The 17,919-nt window shown below is 44.8% G+C and overlaps 1 protein-coding gene across 3 annotated transcripts in view; it reads right to left on the reverse strand.

Annotated features, from left to right (window-relative positions):
• The window catches only part of PTPRT (protein tyrosine phosphatase receptor type T), a 439,066-nt gene that overhangs the window by 9,454 nt on the left and 411,693 nt on the right, over window positions 1–17,919 (reverse strand). For all 3 annotated transcript variants that reach the window (XM_056507593.1, XM_056507591.1, XM_056507592.1), the window contains 6 exons: window positions 16,550–16,704; window positions 14,319–14,454; window positions 13,012–13,161; window positions 9,110–9,283; window positions 5,496–5,627; window positions 1,665–1,790 (listed from right to left, as the gene is read on the reverse strand). In XM_056507593.1, the coding sequence (XP_056363568.1) occupies window positions 1,665–1,790; window positions 5,496–5,627; window positions 9,110–9,283; window positions 13,012–13,161; window positions 14,319–14,454; window positions 16,550–16,704 (873 nt within the window). The remainder of the gene's footprint in view (window positions 1–1,664; window positions 1,791–5,495; window positions 5,628–9,109; window positions 9,284–13,011; window positions 13,162–14,318; window positions 14,455–16,549; window positions 16,705–17,919) is intronic.

Genomic DNA, 17,919 nt, shown 5'->3' on the forward strand with positions numbered 1-17,919 from the left:
CCAGATAAAAACTGACATTTGGGACACCAAGACAACCTTCTTTCCACTGGATTCCAGAGGAAAGCCAGACCTTTCCACATCATCCCTGGAGCTTCAGAGGAAAACTGCACCTTCTCCAGGAGCACTGCTCCAGCTGAACCACATCTGCCCCTGCAGGAGGATGCAGCCACCATTGAATGGGACTGTGCCAACACCCTGACTGACTGACGGGTGTCAGCTTGGATTCTGACTCTGGCAGGGGTTGGGATTGTTCTTTGTAATACTGCATTTCTATTTTAATTTTCCTAGTCAAGAATTGTTATTCCTAATTCCTCAATCTTTACCTGAGAGCCCCTTAATTTCAAAATTATAATAATAATTTGGAGGAAGAGGGTTTACATTTTCCATTTCAAAGAGAAGCTTCTGCCTTTATTGGCAGATACCTGTCCTTCACAGGCACGGGGCAGGGCTGGGAGCACTGCTGGTGCTCCCCTCCACGCTGGGCACTGGCACAGTGCAGAAACAAGGGCTTTTCTCTAATTATTACAGAGCCAAGCAGACACCGAGTGCACGGGACCCTTGTTTGGTTTCCAGAATAAAGTTTCATCAAACTGCACAAACAGATCAAATGTCTCTTTCCTGGTTGACTATGCTGTGCCACAGGAAGTAGAGGCAGCCCTCAAAAATTCTCTGGGGATTTTGGAGGGAAAGGATCCTCACAAATTCTCTGGCAGTGGCTGTGGTGTTGGACATGGATGAGTGCAGAGAGCTGTGAATGCACAGCACCTGCCCTGCCAGCTCTGCATCCGTGGGCCAGCTCCATCTGGGAGTCACAGAGCCTTGGTCTCACCAGTTTTATCACCCCCAGGCTCTCCTGGGACACAGGAAAGTATCTAATATCCAACCAATTTATCAATTTCTGTGGCTGGACCACAAGGTTCCCTCTGCAGTGCCACACCTGAACTGCTGCACAGGCTCTGGCCATGCAGACACTGATGTGTTAAGCTGCATGGAAATATAATTTGCAGAGCCTGCTTCCATTTCTGACTAGAAAAAATGAAAGAGGAGCAACAAAGGAAACATAATCAATCTGGGAAACAACTAATGAGAGAAAAATCCTCAGCTGAAGCCCTTTCCTGCAGCCCTGAAGTTGGATTGCCAGGGCTCAGTGTGCAGATAAACTTTGTTTCTATCATTTCAGCTGTCCTGGGGCTCAGGGACACAGACAAAGAGTTGCTTACAGAAATGGCAGTTGCTTATTTATAGGGAAAGCAGTGGCAATTGGGAATCCCAGTCTAGCCAGTAAACATTGCATCTGTCTTCAGAGATGCTGCCTGGGAGCTGACAGATGGAAAGCTGCTGACACCATCCCAGTTTATTTCCTGCAATACTGATGGCTTTATATCAGCTTCTAAGTGATGAATTGTTCTCAAATATACACAGAAAAATGCTCACCATTTAAATACAGATTTTCAGCTCATATCATCCACTTGCTGCCTTCAGCCAAGAGTCCTTTAGCAATGCAGGCTGATTAAATGTTAATTAAAGGAAGTAGCTGCAGTGGAATTTCATTCCTAGGTGAGAGATTCTGCATCTCTAAACCACAAGTCTTGGCTCTGCCTCTTCCTGGAGCCAAAATGTGTTTTTGAGCATGCCTAGGGAACGTGGTGTTTCTCCTCTCTTACCCTGGCCATGTTGCAAATCCGGAATATCCGGTTGATGATATCTTCATCAATGTCTGCTGAAACAAACTCCACTTGGATTGGGCCATAACAACAGGATGTCTTCTCTGGCCAGTACTGCATGCAGAGCTAGGAAAAAACACAAAACCAACAGAAATCTTAACTATTAACATATCCTGTCATACCTTTTGGATCTATGAACAGCTCAAAATCCATCACTAATCTTGTATATTGTGGCTTTCTTCAGAGAAAATCTCATTCTAGCTCAGTAAAACATTTTATATCCTGAATATGAAGAAAAAAAAATATATTTTAGGGCCTGTACTTTTCTTCCTCTTTATTTTTGTACAAACAATTTGGAACTTATTTAATTCTGGGTCTAGAGGTGCACAGAAAGTGGATGACAAATGAAGCTTCTGTAAGGGTAGAGATTTAACAGGAACATTAAAAGATTTGTGTCTGTAGATAAATTTTATAGGAACTATAGAGTGTAAAAATGAGGAAACAGTACAGGCACCAAGAAAATTAATCTTAATTCAAACAAACTGAAATGTCTTTTTTTCTATAAGATAAACTTTTTAGTTTTCTGGCTCTTCCAGTGAGCAGGGGAAGGAGATTGAGTTTGTTCTGAGAGCAACAAGAGCAACTCTGGTTTCAGGGTGAAGCACAACTGCACCTCTGAAGTTTGTGAAGCAAACTGGGAGTTTTTTCTTGTGCTGATATTACTGAGTTGAAAGGACAAAAAGCACCCTATGCACACAAATTACAATCTAAGGATTTTAAATCCAGCTGGAAACAGATCATGGCACAAAAATATTTTGCTTGAGATCTCATTAGCAGTTTCTGCTAAGATTGTATTTCTTTGTGGTTTTTTTTTTCTTCCTATTTTCAAGTGTAATTTTGTACAAGTTTTGAAACCCCCAGATGCTCATTTGAACTCGAGCTTTTCAAGTTCAATCACTGCCAGCAACAACGTTGAGTGTGTGCATGTGACTGCATTAATTCTGCACTCCTGTTCTTGCTTTGATCATATAGGATTGAAATTGGGTGGGATATTCACACTGTCTTATGCATCTTTGCCCTTGTTAGTTTTTCAAGATTAAGCAAGCCAGCCAAGACCACACAAGCAAGTCCTTTGAAGGGCTCCTTTACTCTTCATTCAGACTTTCAAGCTGCCTAGTGATCTCCTCTCAAAGCATCTGTCCCACAGGCAGGCAGATGTGAGCTGAGCAGGAGCCTTAGCAAACAACCTCAAGGAGCACTGGAAAGCAGAAAAAGATTAAACCTTTCCTTAGCATGGAAAATTTGCTTCTCCCACAGCAGGTCTGTGAATGGCCACCTCTCCAAACACCCAGGTGTGTCTGAAAGGTGCCTGCTGTGTGCTCTGACCTCCCCAGGGGTTCATTTGCCTTTTCCCTGCACTCAGGGCACAGCTTGGGATCAGGTACTGCTGAACAGACAGGCAATGGCATCACAGTCCCTCCAGAAAACACTCTCCAAAGGGATCTGATCTGCTGGAGGGTGGGAGGGACCTGTACAGAGATCTGGATTGATGGGCTGGAGGCCACTCAGTCACACAATGGGTGTGTGTGACCTGAAGGGCAACAGAGCTGGGGAAGGGTCTGGAGCCCCCAGGAGCAGCTGAGGGAGCTGGGGGGGCTCAGCCTGGAGCAAAGGAGGCTCAGGGGGAAATCCTCTCACTCTCCACAACTCCCTGAGGGTGCAGCCAGGTGGGGGTCAGGCTCTGTTCCCAAGGAACAAGGGACAGGATGAGAGGAAACAGCTTCAAACTGTGCCAGGGGAAGTTTAGATTGGATATTGGGAATATTTCATCACTGGAAGAGTGGTCAGGCAATGTCACAGCTGTCCAGAGCAGCAATGGAGTCACCACCCCTGAAGGATCTAAAATATGTGTTGATGTGGCACTTGGGGACAGGGATTAGGGGTGGCCTTGGTGGTGCTGAAATAACAACTGGACTCGATGATCTTAAAGATCTTTTCCACCCCAAATGCTTCTATGATATCAAAGTGTCTCACAGTGTCCTGGTAGCTCATAAAATACAAACTTTAAAATCCTCCTTAACTCTCAGTGCCACCTGGGTGTTCTGGCACTGGCTGCACTCTCAGGGAGGTGACACCATGCTACAGAAACTGTCAAAGTGACTCCATGCACTGCCAAATCCCCTCTTCTGTGCCTACAGACCACATCACAACAGCAAAACTTTGCTAGGAAAAAAACTGAGCTTTGTGCAGAAAGACAGTCACAAGAATAACACTGGCTGGGGCTGAAAGGTTTGTGTTTTCCCAGAGCCAAGAGTGAGAAAGTGGGTCATTTCCAGAAAAAGCTGGGTTTTGCTTTGAAGTGTCAGGGAAAAAAAAAAAAAAAAGGGTGAACTTGGTCTCAGGATTCAATGCCAAGATGCAGAATCAGGGAGGGTGGATGGGAGAGGAAAGCAGAAGATACAGAGGACTCTGGCTGCTCACAGGGTGGTGGGACTCTGCAGGCACCAGGAGAGCCCACTGCTGAACAGAGCTGTCCCTGGGGCTGGAATGGAATCCCACAGAGCTCCCCCTGATAGGACAGCCCCTTCAGGACTGGGTGATTGGCTTCTCCATCACCATCCAAAAAAGAGACCAATAATTCCCTGCCTTCAAGAGTGGTAAGGCAGGGAAGAGACAAATGAAAAACAAAACCAACTATTGAAGGTTCCTCTCCTCTCGTTGAACAAAGGCTGTAATGGGTGAATTAACCATGCCAGATGTACTCTCCACACAAATTGCATCATTACACCTTTTTGAAAGCTGCAATCCTCTGCCACTCATCAGCAAGGTGGATGGAGACACCAGGACAGGAGGAGTGGCAAAATCTCCTCCCTGGCAAGCTCAAATCCTGAAAACAGTGCTGTGTCCAGTAGCCAAAACCCAACTTAGACAGGGAATGAAAAAGAATAATAAAGAGATGAAGGATTATATAATCCTCAAACTGTGCAAAGCACATTTCTCAGTATTACAGAATCATACTGGAAATCTCAGGGGAAAGATCCTTCAAATTATTTCAGGTCTCTTGGTTTTATTCTTCTGGAAATGCCATGTGAAAAAGGGAAGCATGAAGCACCCTGGGGCTGAACCAAACACAGACAAAAATGTGAAAGGGGAGAAAGTGGTTTGGGAGGGAAACTTTAGCCTGCAAACATGAAGTAATTCTGTAATATATAAAGTATGTATATAAAATTTTGGATATTTTTAAATATATCTATTTTACATAATTTTAAACATCAAATACATCAAAGTATTTATATAATAAATGGGGAGACTTTATAGCACCTTTCCAGTACATGACAGGGGCTTACAGGAAGGCTGGAGGGGGACTTTTCAGAAGGATAGGGAGTGATAGGAAAAGGGGGAATAGCATTAAGCTAAGGAAGGCAGATTAGATGGGATATCAGGAAGAAATTGCTCCCTGTGAGGGTGGGGAGGCCCTGGCACACAAAAGCTGTGGCTGCCCCTGGATCCCTGGCAGTGCCCAAGGATGGGGCTTGGAACAACCTGGGGTAGGGGAAGGTGTCCCTGCCATGGCAGGGGGTTCTAGTAAGATGGTCTTTAAGGTCCCTTCCCACCCAAACCCTTCTATAATCCCTGTTAATTACAATAAGAATTAGCCAACAAAGAACCAGGCATATGCACTTATTCTCCCTTAAAACCCCAAAACATCACTTTTTACTTTCCAGCTCCCCCTCATTTATTTCTGTGGGTGGGAAGGCAGCAGAAATTGGCAGCAGGGATTCTGCTGGATTGGAGAAGGGAGTGCCATGCCAGGAGTGAAGAGCCACTCACCTGAGCTGCATCCATCTCGTTGAGCATCACCACAGAGGAGCAGTTGTAATCAAACACCAGCCTCCAGAAGTCTGCAATGGTGTTGGGCAAGGGGTGCTGGGTGACAATGAAGGCAGCAGGTTGCTTGTGGCTCTAACAAAAGAATAAGATTAGTTAGAAAAAAAAAAAAAAAAAAAAAAAAAGAAATATTCAATCAAGTTTTATTCAAAGGAATATTATAGCTGGGAGGCTGTGGGGAGGCAATCTGAGGCATTTAACCAGATTATACAAATCACATCTCCTGCTCTTGTTATCACTCCACAATGAATGAACGCCTCCTAATGGGATTCTTGTGCTCCCAATAAAGACATTTCATTAAAGAAGTGTCACAAGAGCAGAGATTACCCAAATCAATTATTTATATTTTGAGACTCAGCAAATAATGCTAATTCTACTATTACTACTAGTATGACTATCAGTAATATTAATAATTGGAAGGAAAACAGCTGGGAGCAAATGCTCTCCTTTGTGCTGCAGTGGCCTCAGGGAGCTCCAGAAGGGATTAGCCCTGCCTGGGGGTGCAGAGTGACAGAGGTGGCACTTCTGGATCCCAGCCCTCCTTTAAAGGCTCATGGGGCAGCATTCAGAGCCTGTGACACTGACATTCAATTTCTGATGTTATTCTTTCACCCCAAAAACACCCCCTGACCTCAGCCTCCCTAAGCATGGGTGGAGCTGTGCTCCCATCCTCTGTTGGGCTAAATTAATGAATGTTTGATGAAAGGCAACAAGCTGAAAACTTTATCACTTCCCAACCACAGGCAAGGCTTAAATGAGCCTGGAACTGCACAGTCCTTTGTGCTGCACATCTGTGGAGCAGACTGGAATCAAAAGGCACACTAATTCTGAGGTAAAGAAAAAAAAGCACCAAAAAATCCTCCAGTGGAATAAAATTTTGGATTTAAAGTGAAGAAATAAATAAAATCCTGCAGTATTAAGCTGCCCATTGTGAGGGTTTGCCTTTTCTCCTCTGTGTGAGACAGATGTGGGTGGAAGTGCTGGGCAGGCCATGCTGGGAAAAAGGAACTTCTGAGGAAGGTGATGGGACATGAGATGTAGAGAGAAGGACAAGGAAGTAATTTATTGGGAAATTTTAGTCTGGAATGGACTTTTGTCTTTCTTATCTCTTTTGTCTTATTCCCCACTCTGCATTCCACATCAAGAAACACCAGAATGGGTCAAAAGTTAAGTACACCAGACCAGTGGTGGCAACAGAGTGGCAGATAAAATGCTGAGGTTTATCTCTTACTAAATACCAGAATGCTCCTGCTGTGGTTTTTTTTTCATACTGTGCCAGCACCAAACCTGGCTAAACTCTTGGCTGAAGGGTTTGCCATTAGGAGAAAAATAAACCCTCCCCAGCTCTTTGCTACAGGGCAGGAACCAGGTTCACTGTCCTGTCCCAAAGGGAATTCACAGAGGTGTGAATTACTCATGCAAGAGAACTTGTGTGGGATATTGGGAGAATATAAATTCATGTTTTTCTCCAAACTCCATGGATTAAACACAAATCTATTATCACTTCTTCATGATTGACTCATGATGTGATTTAAGTCTCATTTTTTAAGGATTATGTTCCATTGTTTTGGGGGAAGCTGAGGGACAGTTTTGCTCCTTTTAAGGCAATATGGGATGGAGGGTGTCCTCTAAGAGTCCCTGCTCAGCACAAGAGTTCACTCACAGATCTGTCCTCAGCAAGAACAGCTATGAAAATGTAGGATTCTGGCTGTTCCCGTGATTATTTTTGTCCCCAAAACTTCCTGAATCCTTTATGGAAAGGTAAAGGACAGTCAAAGAACATCACAGTGGCTGAATTTCAATGACAGGTGAAAAATTGCTTTGTACTTAAAAAAATTAATCCACCAGAATTTTGTGGGGAAGGATACAAATATTTGCAAAGTGATTTCAGGTAATGAGGGCTGAGATGTACAAACATTCCCAATCCCTAAGAAACCAAAGACTGGATTGTGCTTCTGCTGATGTGCAAAAGCCCTAAACACACTTAAAAAAAAAAGTTTGTTTAGGCATGTTTGCAATGAAAACACCACAATCTTGCTGAAAAAAATCTAAAATAAATTCTGAGACATTTGACTGAATATCTTAAATGCAATAATATCGCTGTCTCCCAAAGACTGAAGAACAGACAAAATTAAAAAACAGAGACCCTGCTGCTGGCAGGGAAAAAATGATGGCATTTCACCCTGGATCATATTTACACATACTCCAACTGCAATAATTAGTGGCTTTAAAGACATCTGTGTCCAAAGGCAGCACAGCAAAAAGCCATCAACATAATTCACCCTCCACAAATGACCCATGCTGTGAGATTCCAGGCTATAAACAAAAGGAGGGAAAACGCCTTTGGACAGAGTCACATCAGCTCAACTCACATCCTTTAGCCTGAAAATATTTTGCACATCTGATCCCTGCACTCCCACATTCTTAACTGCATAAGATCAAATCAATCACTCGCTTCACACTGCAAATTATCCTTTCCAAAGAGCTGACCTGGCAAACATTTCTCTTCCCAATGGATATAAAAACCAATGTATGGGCAGAGCTGTCCCCCCACATTTCTCTGCATCTACCTTTCTGTGATCCAGCCTCAGACTGCACACTGAGGGATGCCTTTGCCAAAAAATTTTCTGCCAATGTGGTGCAGAGCTAGGGTGTGTGATCACAGAATAACAGAATGGAACAGAATATGCTGAGCTGGAAAGGACCCTCAAGGATCATGGAGTCCAGCTCCTGGCCCTGCACAGCACCATCCCCAAGAGTGCCCAAAATTATTGTCTGAAAGCTTCTTGAACTCTGCCAGGCTGGTGCTGTGACCACTTCCCTGGGATAATCATAGTCTAGAGGGCATGTTTTGGTGATGAACAGAAAATTCATACACTTTGCCCAGTTTGGAGACACCAGACTCAGAAATTACAGCTAACTAGGTTTTTACCTTTAGCTCCATTCTCCCAGAAAAGCATCATGAGAGTGGACAAATAATGCTGGCTACAGGTTTCTAGACAGAATCATGAATGGGATGGGACTGCTGTGGAACATGTCTCAAGCTGTTTATTTCCAGCATCAGTCTCAGCATCCCATGGTTTGAGACAATGGGAAAATGCCAGCAGCTCACATCCTCAGCAGCAGCCACAGAACTTGGTGTTACAACTCACTTTAAAAACTTTGACCAATCACAAAAAGCATACTGACAATAGTTCTATCCAACCACTATAAGTACACGTTCCTTTGGTTAAAACAATGCTTGCTTATTTCAAATACTATACCTGCTTGTAAGCCTTAAAATACAATGTACAGAGCTTCATTATTAATCTTAGACCTTCCTAGATATACTTTTCTGCAGCTCAGGGTGTTCTAGCCAAGTGTTAATACACAGACCATTGTTTTATTTGTCCTTGCTGCCTACATCTCATATAACATTTCTGCTGACAAATCTAATGGCTGCCACTTAGCTCTAATTGCAGCTCTGCTGTTTCTGAAGCCCGCTTTTTGCAGCTTTCCCAAAACCCTCTAACTTTAAGGATCCCCAGGGACGAACTCCATGCCAGAGCAGTGCTCACATCCATGAGGGCAGCATTGATGTAGTTGCTGGACTCTCCATCCACGGAGATGAGGAAGGGCAGGCAGCGGTCCAGGGGCAGCACGTCCATGCAGCGGTTCTTGTCGTGGTTGCGCGGCAGCAGCCCGATGCTGCAGTCCTCCGGCCGCACGCGCGGCGTCACGATGTTCAGGGTCTGCCAGGCAGGGAGAGGAACAGGGACACACACAGCCTCAGTGCCTCTGATGCCACTGCAGTGTGTTGTGTCCTGGCTTGCAATACAGGGTGTGACCAAAAGTGTGTGTTCTGTCCCCATCTGTTAAACCAGGTGGGGCAGTGACCCTGATCTCCTGGCACACATTATCTGCTAATGGGCCATCTTTAAACCAGCTGGGCAATCATCTTTATCTTTCCACAGCCCATCCTCCCTCCAGGAAGATATCATCTGCTGCTGGCCCATTGAGTCCCAGGGCATGACTGATAAAATTCCATCATCCCACTGGGAGATGCTCCAGCCAGGGGAGGAGCCAAGCCTTTCCTACCCAGATAAAAACTGACATTTTGGACACCAAGACAACCTTCTTTCCACTGGATTCCAGAGGAAAGCCAGACCTTTGCACATCATCCCTGGAGCTTCAGAGGAAACTGCCCCTTCTCCAGGAGCACTGCTCCAGCTGAACCACATCTGCCACTGCAGGAGGATGCAGCCACCATTGAATGGGACTGTGCCAACACCCTGACTGACTGACGGGTGTCAGCTTGGATTCTGACTCTGGCAGGGGTTGGGATTGTTCTTTGTAATACTGCATTTCTATTTTAATTTTCCTAGTAAAGAACTGTTATTCCTATTCCCATATCTTTGCCTGAGAGCCCCTTAATTTCAAAATTATAATAATTTGGAGGAAGGGGGTTTACATTCTCCATTTCAAAGAGAGGCTCCTGCTCTCCAAACCAGCACAGTTTGTTTCAAAGGGACTCAGAGTAGCAGAGCTCTGGCTGTTTCCTATAGGTAAAGCCTTACAGAATAAGGGTCTTGTTACCCTTGTAAAATCCTGGCTCAGTCCTGCTACTTCAGCTAAGCAGGAAAGGGCTGTGGGGAAGAGACTCAGCTGAATTAGAGGTAGAAAAACAAGTTATAGAACCATTACTTGCTCACATCGTGGTTTATGGTGGTTGGTTGAATTGCATTTGTTGTGTTTAAATGGGATGGAACTGATTATTGGATGACTGCTTAGAAAGGCCTGGTTTTTGCAATAAGGGGCTCTCAATAAAGGGTGTCCTTCTGCTTTGTAACATTTGGCATCCCAGAGATAAAAAGGAAGAAGCAGTAAGGAGTTTTTTGCTGTCATAACACATTGTGTTTTGCATATTCTCCTCAGGAACTCGTCCAAACATTGTTGGAAGAGCAAAAATTGGAAGCACTATACACCTCCCAAACATTTCCAGCTCTAAACCCACAGAGCAGCTAGACAACATTCCTGTTCTTTCCTTGAGGCTGGAAATAGGTGTCCAGGTATAAGATGCAACTTTGAGCTGGTGATGGAGTGAATCCTCCTCCTGTTTCTACCATCCCCAGGATGGAAACACAAATCCTTCCCCCTCTTCAGGTGGGTCCTGTGCAGGTGTACCCTGAGTATTGACCACCCAGCAGGTCAGACTGGTGATCCATCAAACTACTGACTTATCTTATAAAAACCTAAGATAAAATTCTTAGGGGTTTTTTAATAGAAAAGTCTATTTGTTTCATATATTATTTAGATTGTTACTTTGCTTTTGAAGCCACACAGGATTCTTCACTTACATAGTCATACCTAATCTCTGGGGCCTTGCTGTCAGTCTTTGACTGTCGTCTGTCTTTTCCACAGCTTGACAGACTATGTTTCTTTAAATCTATTTTACTTTTGTGTTCCCCATTGTGGAGGCCTCCTGGCAAACCAGTCCACGCTGATCAACAAGGATCAAAACTCAGAAATCAAAGTGAATGCATCTTAGCACCAGTGCTTAAGTGGTGGTGGATCAGTGGCTGCCTGATGTCTTTGTGTTTTCACTTTTACATCTCTCCTTCTTGAGCAAAGCCCATGGAGTCCTACAGTGAACTCTGCAGCCAGAAGAATGCAAAATATTTAGGGACCAAAAAAAAAAAAAATCTTACAAAGAGGTGGACTTCTGCCACAGAGAGGTTATGAATGAAGAAAAGAGGAAGGTCAAACAATCCAAGATAAAAGAATGTGTCAAAGTATAAAACTTGAAATAATATAGTTGCTTTAAATTATTCAGGTTCTACATTGTCTGGAGGTGGAAAGCAGGGAGTCTGGCTGGGGAAACAACATGAAATCTCAGATCTCTGACAGTGCAGATAATCAGGTAGGTGACTTGCTAGTGATTTACTCCTGCCTATTTTATGCTGCTCTCCTCTCTCCCTTGTTCCTGTACTGATTCAGATTACAAAAACTCTCCAGAGTGAGCTTTTGTGTGTCCAGACAACATGTAGAGCATGAAAAATACATCTAGCCTTACCTCAGGGCCAGTGGGACCAAAATACCACAAACTGCAAGCACAGATCTATAGTTATAGCTACTGGTTCCTAAAGATTGCAACAGAGATACCAGCTTTTGCATTAAATCCAGACAATCAGGGCTGAGGAACGCTCTGAGCCAAAATCCTGTAAAAATAGATTCTACAACGAGACAGACACCCAACCTCTTATGCAAAGCAGTGGAGCAGTTCCTTCCCACAGGAGCTGCCAGCCCCTGGCAGCTCAAAAGAACAAGCACAGAGGTGACAAATCCCATCTCATGTCATGACAAAATACACCCAGCAAGTGGTGGCTTTTTTTTAATAGTGTTTTTTTAAACAGCATTTGATGAAGTTCGGCTCTGGCTCCTTCATGCCGAGCATTCAGACCCAGAAACACTTTTACAGACCTGCTATCACTTGATAGAACCAGATCTTTTTTTAATTGAGCTGCCATCAGTTGGGATCCACATTCTTTATCTCACTATACCAACCCTGATGATTCCCTGTAAGGCTTCAGATAAAAGACACACATTCTCCCTTGGCATAGAAAGGGAGGAAAGGAGATCTCTGACACAGGCTGGGGCTCCAAAAAGACATTCTCTTGCTGCAAAAGACACTTTCCTGGGAGAGGGGGTGGGAATTTACTATAATTAAAGCAATCTCCACCTTTTTACTCTGACTATGAGTCGCCTCAACAAATTGTAGATGTATCTTTATTTCCTATCAAACTCACCTTGCTCCACATTTCCCACAGTGTCCCAAACCCATTTCCCAGCGTGGGATAAACAATGAGGACAGGAAACAAATTTTATTTCTATTTTGTTGCTTGCCCTGGGCTAAGAGCACTAATGGAGCACTTGCTAGTTTTACTGTCCATCATTTTGGATCTCATCATCAAGCACAAAAGGCAAAACATCTGCAGCAAACTGAGGGATTCATTGGCATTTAATTGAAAATTAACAATGGCCAAAATGATGCTCACTGAGCTCCCTCTCTCCCCTGTGTGGAAGGTTGTCAACAAGTTGATTGTCAAAGCTTGGAAGCACCATATGAGCCACAAGAATGGATAATAAGGCACCTTGAGGCATAAATGTTTCTGTATAAATTATGGAAGGAAATGAAAAACACAATACTTATTAAAATAAGAAGTACAGCATTATGTGTGAAAATTAGTGCCCTTGTTCTACTGGAGTGATGGGGACAATTTTTTCCTTGCTGAAGGCTGAATAGTCCATGCTCAAAAACAAACCTCTGCCTGACCCAGAAATACAGCAACAAAAATCAACTGAAATCAGACCTTGGCTCAGTCCCCCTTGTCTGCCCTGCTGGAAATCACAAAATAACACACAGAAATTGATTAAACACCTCCAATACACCAACTGCAGTGACTGAGAGATATGAAATTACCTGAAACTCATCTTTTATCTGGCTGGAATTGGTCTGTGGATCCAGTCTGCTGATGTTGTAATATATGGATCTGAACTCACAGACTGGAATGGCTGTGTTGCCACAGAGACATGCCTCCAAAATGGCATCATGGACAAACACGTACTGCTCCTGCACAGGGGAGGGGAGGAGACATTAAAACCACATTTTTAATACAGATCATCAAATAGCACTGGGGTTTTTTTTCCCTTAAGTCATGCCCAATATGTATATTTGGCTCTGTTTCACATGGAGACAAATTACACAGTGTGCTGTGTGACAGCTTTGTGAGCATATTTCATCCATCATCCAATGTGAGGTCTCATGTGCTCATTTCAGATTTACATGGAAAATGGGGAGTTGGCACTCTCAGGAGTGTTGGGACAAAATGGGTGAGAGATGAGGAAGTCATCAGGGTGAAAACCTCTCTGTCCACAGGGAAATGGTCAGGGATGGACCTGCAATAACACCAGAGAATCACAGAATTGTTTAGGTTGGAAAAGATCTCTAAGATCACTGAATCCAAGCCAGCACTGCCAATTAACCACTGACCCTGTCCCCAAGTGCCACATCTACATGTCTGTTAGATCCTTGCAGGGATGGTGACTCCACCACCAGGGCTGGGCAAACCTTTAAATGAAAAAACTTTTCCTAATATACAATTTAACCTTCCCTGGCACAGCTGTGTAGAACTATCAGGTTTCTTCAGAATCCTGGGTTCTGGGAATTTTGGGTAAAACTCTTTCCCTAAAGTAAATATGGGAGGTCCAACAAAACTAACAACCCTTCTGTGTTCTAGGCTATTGTCCTGTCCCTCAGGAGGGGAAAGGGTTAAGGGGCACACATAAAACCTGTGCAACAGGATAAGAGTTCCACAGGAGTTTGTGCAGCTGCCAGACACTGTGTGATGGAGCACCTTGCTCAATCAGCAAAGCTTGAATCAAAGATGTTTTCTTTGCTTAGCTTGTAATTGCTATACACTAGGTACTACTGGAGCCTGCAGTGTTCCTATGAATGAGTCATGAGAGGCTTCAGGAGCTCTTTTTTCCTGCTATGAGAATAAAATTAATCAGCAATGCACAGACCTACACTTCAAGGTTTGCCCTCCTGTCTTGGAGGCCCCGAGCAGCTGCCAGCGAATTGATTCGGAGCAAACCCCGGCATGTTTGGCCACTGCAAGTTCTGCATAATCAAGGCACAGAGCGAGCCAGTGTTGACTTAACTAATTGCTGGGCAGAGAAGCTGACAGGGAAGCATCACCTCGTGCAGGGAGAGCTGCTGGCACCCACCTCTGTCTGCACCAAGTTGACCCGCTGGGAGCGCAGCTCTCGCACGCAGTTGAATATATCCACCACGCCCTCGTTCTCTGCCATGTCCAGCATGATGTCAATGGCAATAAAGCACCCTGTCCTCCCGGCCCCAGCACTGCAAAAGGAAAAACCAGGAGGGCTGTGTGACCAAGGGGTCATGGAGGGCTCTGTGAAGGAGAGAATAACAGCAGCACGCACACACCTCATCTCCCCTCTCAGGAGCTGCTCCTTCTCCCTGCTGGATTCATTTTTCTGTTTTAGGATTTAAGAGAATGAGGGGAAATAGTATAAAAAAAACTCATAATTTTACAGGTCAGGTGGCCTGCACACCTCTCATCACACAGGGGAGAGCAGCCCCCGGGTTGCAAACAGGCACAATTCCGGAAAATTCCTTCCCTGGGACTCTGGAGAAGGCATGCATACATTCAGTCCAGTGGGCATGACGAAAGGAGCTCAGTTCTCCACCTCAAATGCTTCTTTTCCCTTCTGAATACAGAGGAGTTTGGATCCTGAGGAGGGTGATTTCAAGTCATGGATTGTAAATTACAGAGAAAGGAGCTCGAGGCTACTTGAACCCTTCAGTTCAGAGCTCCCCACTGCTTGTGAGAACTGGGACATCTCCTGCAAAACTGTGCTGTCATCGTGTCCTCCTTCTCCTCTGGGAAACCATCCAAGCTGCTTAGGTGTGAAGGATGGAGAGAGGAGAACGTCTCTTCACATTACTCTGAAGGAAGCAGAACTCTGCTCAAACCAGGGAAACTTCAGCTGCAATGAACACTCCACCAGAGCCCAAAGCAAGGAGATATGAATGACCATAAATTAATGGACCAGATTAATCAACTGCTGAATAGAGAGAAGATATTTTTCATTTGCAGAATTTTAATGAATTAGTGGCATTTCCTCTCCCTTTATCTCTCAGCTTTCCAGAATTTTAACAAATAGTTTTAATAGTTCTATATTTAGAGGATCCTGGCACTTCATAAATATCGAACAGTGATATTATCCAGCCAGGCATCGGTGGGGAGAATTTGGTAATTACCACTTAAAGCAAGTCATTAAAATTCAAAAGCAGATAAATAACACAGAGGAAATGCCATTTATTCATTAAAATGGGAAGGATAAAATATCTCTCCTTGCTTTCTTGGTGACAATTAGTCAGGTTCAGACACCTTCCAGGGCCAGCCCCATGTCATGGCACCAGAGCAGCAAACTCAGGTCCTCTGCTGTAAATGAAATTTCTGCCAACTCCTCAGGCTTAGCTTTACTTGATTATAAAACTGACGCACTGCTTGCTAAAAAAATCCAACAGAACAAAACACCCACCCAATCCAAAACTGCTTAGAAAATACAAGATTTAATTGATTTTCCTTTTTAAAGTAGTTGTGGGATGTATTTTCTCTCTCTTTCTCAAGACACAGAGTGGGAACTAGAGGCAGTTCCCTGTGGATTGCTTAGGGAAGAGAGATTTTGGGACAGCCAGCTCTGCTCTCTAGCCTTGTGCTCAAGCCATATCTTCTTTAGCTCACACATGCCCTGAGCCCTGTGGATATAGCTGACCAGACTCTGGGTTTGTAGCACTGCCTTTCCTTGCATTTGAAATCATTTAACTCCTTTTATTTGCTAGCTGGAAGTTGCTGGGCAAGTTTTTAATCTGAGATTCCCACCCCAACTCCTGGGCTAAGAGGAAGCCAAGGTGCCCAAGAGCTGGCAGCCAGACTTGGCCAGACAAATATTTCAGACCATAAAAACATAAAATCATGGAATGATCTGTGTTGGTATGGACCTTAAAGGGGCAGGGACCCCTTCCACCAGACCAGGTAAGGCCGTTAATGCTGAGCTGCAGCACATGGTGGTACAGAAAAGCAAAGTCACTTTAAAATTTCCTGTCTTTGTGTCAGCATTGTCCATTCTGCCACACGAGGTTTGAAGGTCTGGAATGGCTGTCCCAGATATTCACCTCTTCCCCAGCTCTGCTAAGAGCATCCAACAGAGCACAGACCAGTGAGGGCCCTCTGTGACCTACTCCCATTATCTCCAACTCATGCCAGCTTGGCTCCAGATCTGCCACTTCAGGGAAGAAAAACATATTTCCCTTTCTTTCCTGCGTGCAAGGAAATGTTACCCTTAAACAGCAGCTGTTTATTGCCAGGAGAGGAGCAAAGAGAGGGAAAAGCTGCTGGAGGAGGGGCTCAGGTGGAGAGCTGTCCTACCTGCAGTGCACCACGATGGGTCCAGCCTCGGGGGGGTTGAGGAACTTCACCTGGCGCACGAAGCCCAGGAGCCCGGTGGCGTAGCAGGGCACGCCGTGGTCCGGCCAGCTGGTGAAGTGGAACTGCCGAATCTCCCGGATCTCGTGGTAGCCTTTCTGAGGAGACAACACAGCCTCTATTTTCCTTCCATCAGGCTCCAGTCAGCGTACCCTGCTCCCTGCTGCCTGCCCTCACTGTCCTGGGTTGCAATACAGGATGTGGCCAGAAATGTGAATTCTGTCCCCATCTGTTGAACCAGGTGTGGCAGTGACCCTGATCTCCTGGCACATATTATCTGCTAATGGGCCATCTTTAAACCAGCTGGGCAATCATCTTTATCTTTCCACAGCCCATCCTTCCTCCAGGAAGATATCATCTGCTGCTGGCCCATTGAGTCCCAGGGCATGACTGATAAAATTCCATCATCCCACTGGGAGATGCTCCAGCCAAGCCTTTCCTACCCAGATAAAAACTGACATTTTGGACACCAAGGCACCTTCTTTCCACTGGATTCCAGAGGAAAGCCAGACCTTTCCACGTCATCCCTGGAGCTTCAGAGGAAACTGCACCTTCTCCAGGAGCACTGCTCCAGCTGAACCACATCTGCCACTGCAGGAGGATGCAGCCACCATTGAATGGGACTGTGCCAACACCCTGACTGACTGACGGGTGTCAGCTTGGATTCTGACTCTGGCAGTGTTTGGGATTGTTCTTTGTAATACTGCATTTCTATTTTAATTTTCCTAGTCAAGAATTGTTATTCCTATTCCCATATCTTTGCCTGAGAGCCCCTTAATTTCAAAATTATAATAATTTAGAGGGAGGGGGTTTACATTCTCCATTTCAAAGAAAGGCTTCTGCCTTTATTGGCAGACACCTCTCCTTCAAACCAGGACACTCACGCAGAGGTGTAACAAGCACTGAGCTCTCACTATGCATGGAAATGTGTCCAAAGCTGCTTTTCACTCCAAAAACCAAATCCCAGCTCCCAGTGAAGTGGGTAACGCTCACCTGAGGGCTGGGAAGGTGGAACCAGCTCCCAGTTCCAGCCTGTGCTCTCACAGCTCAAACCCACCTCACCAGGGTCACCTCAGCCCTAGCACTGCATGGCTGTGTTTACCCTCATCCTGTTGTGTTACAGCCATAAACCACCAAAAATTCACTCCTAAATCCTGTTTGAGGCATTGAAGCAAGAGCCTAGGGAATGAACACCTCAAGAGTGGATATGTCCCAGGTAACAGCAGATTTTTTGCCACCTCCTGCCAAAAAAATTCTCAATTTGAAATACTGCTGGCAGTGAAAAGGACAAAAATTGGTACCCAGAACCATAT

The sequence above is a fragment of the Oenanthe melanoleuca genome, chromosome 20 (genome assembly GCF_029582105.1).
Source record: "Oenanthe melanoleuca isolate GR-GAL-2019-014 chromosome 20, OMel1.0, whole genome shotgun sequence".
Lineage (NCBI taxonomy): Eukaryota > Metazoa > Chordata > Aves > Passeriformes > Muscicapidae > Oenanthe > Oenanthe melanoleuca.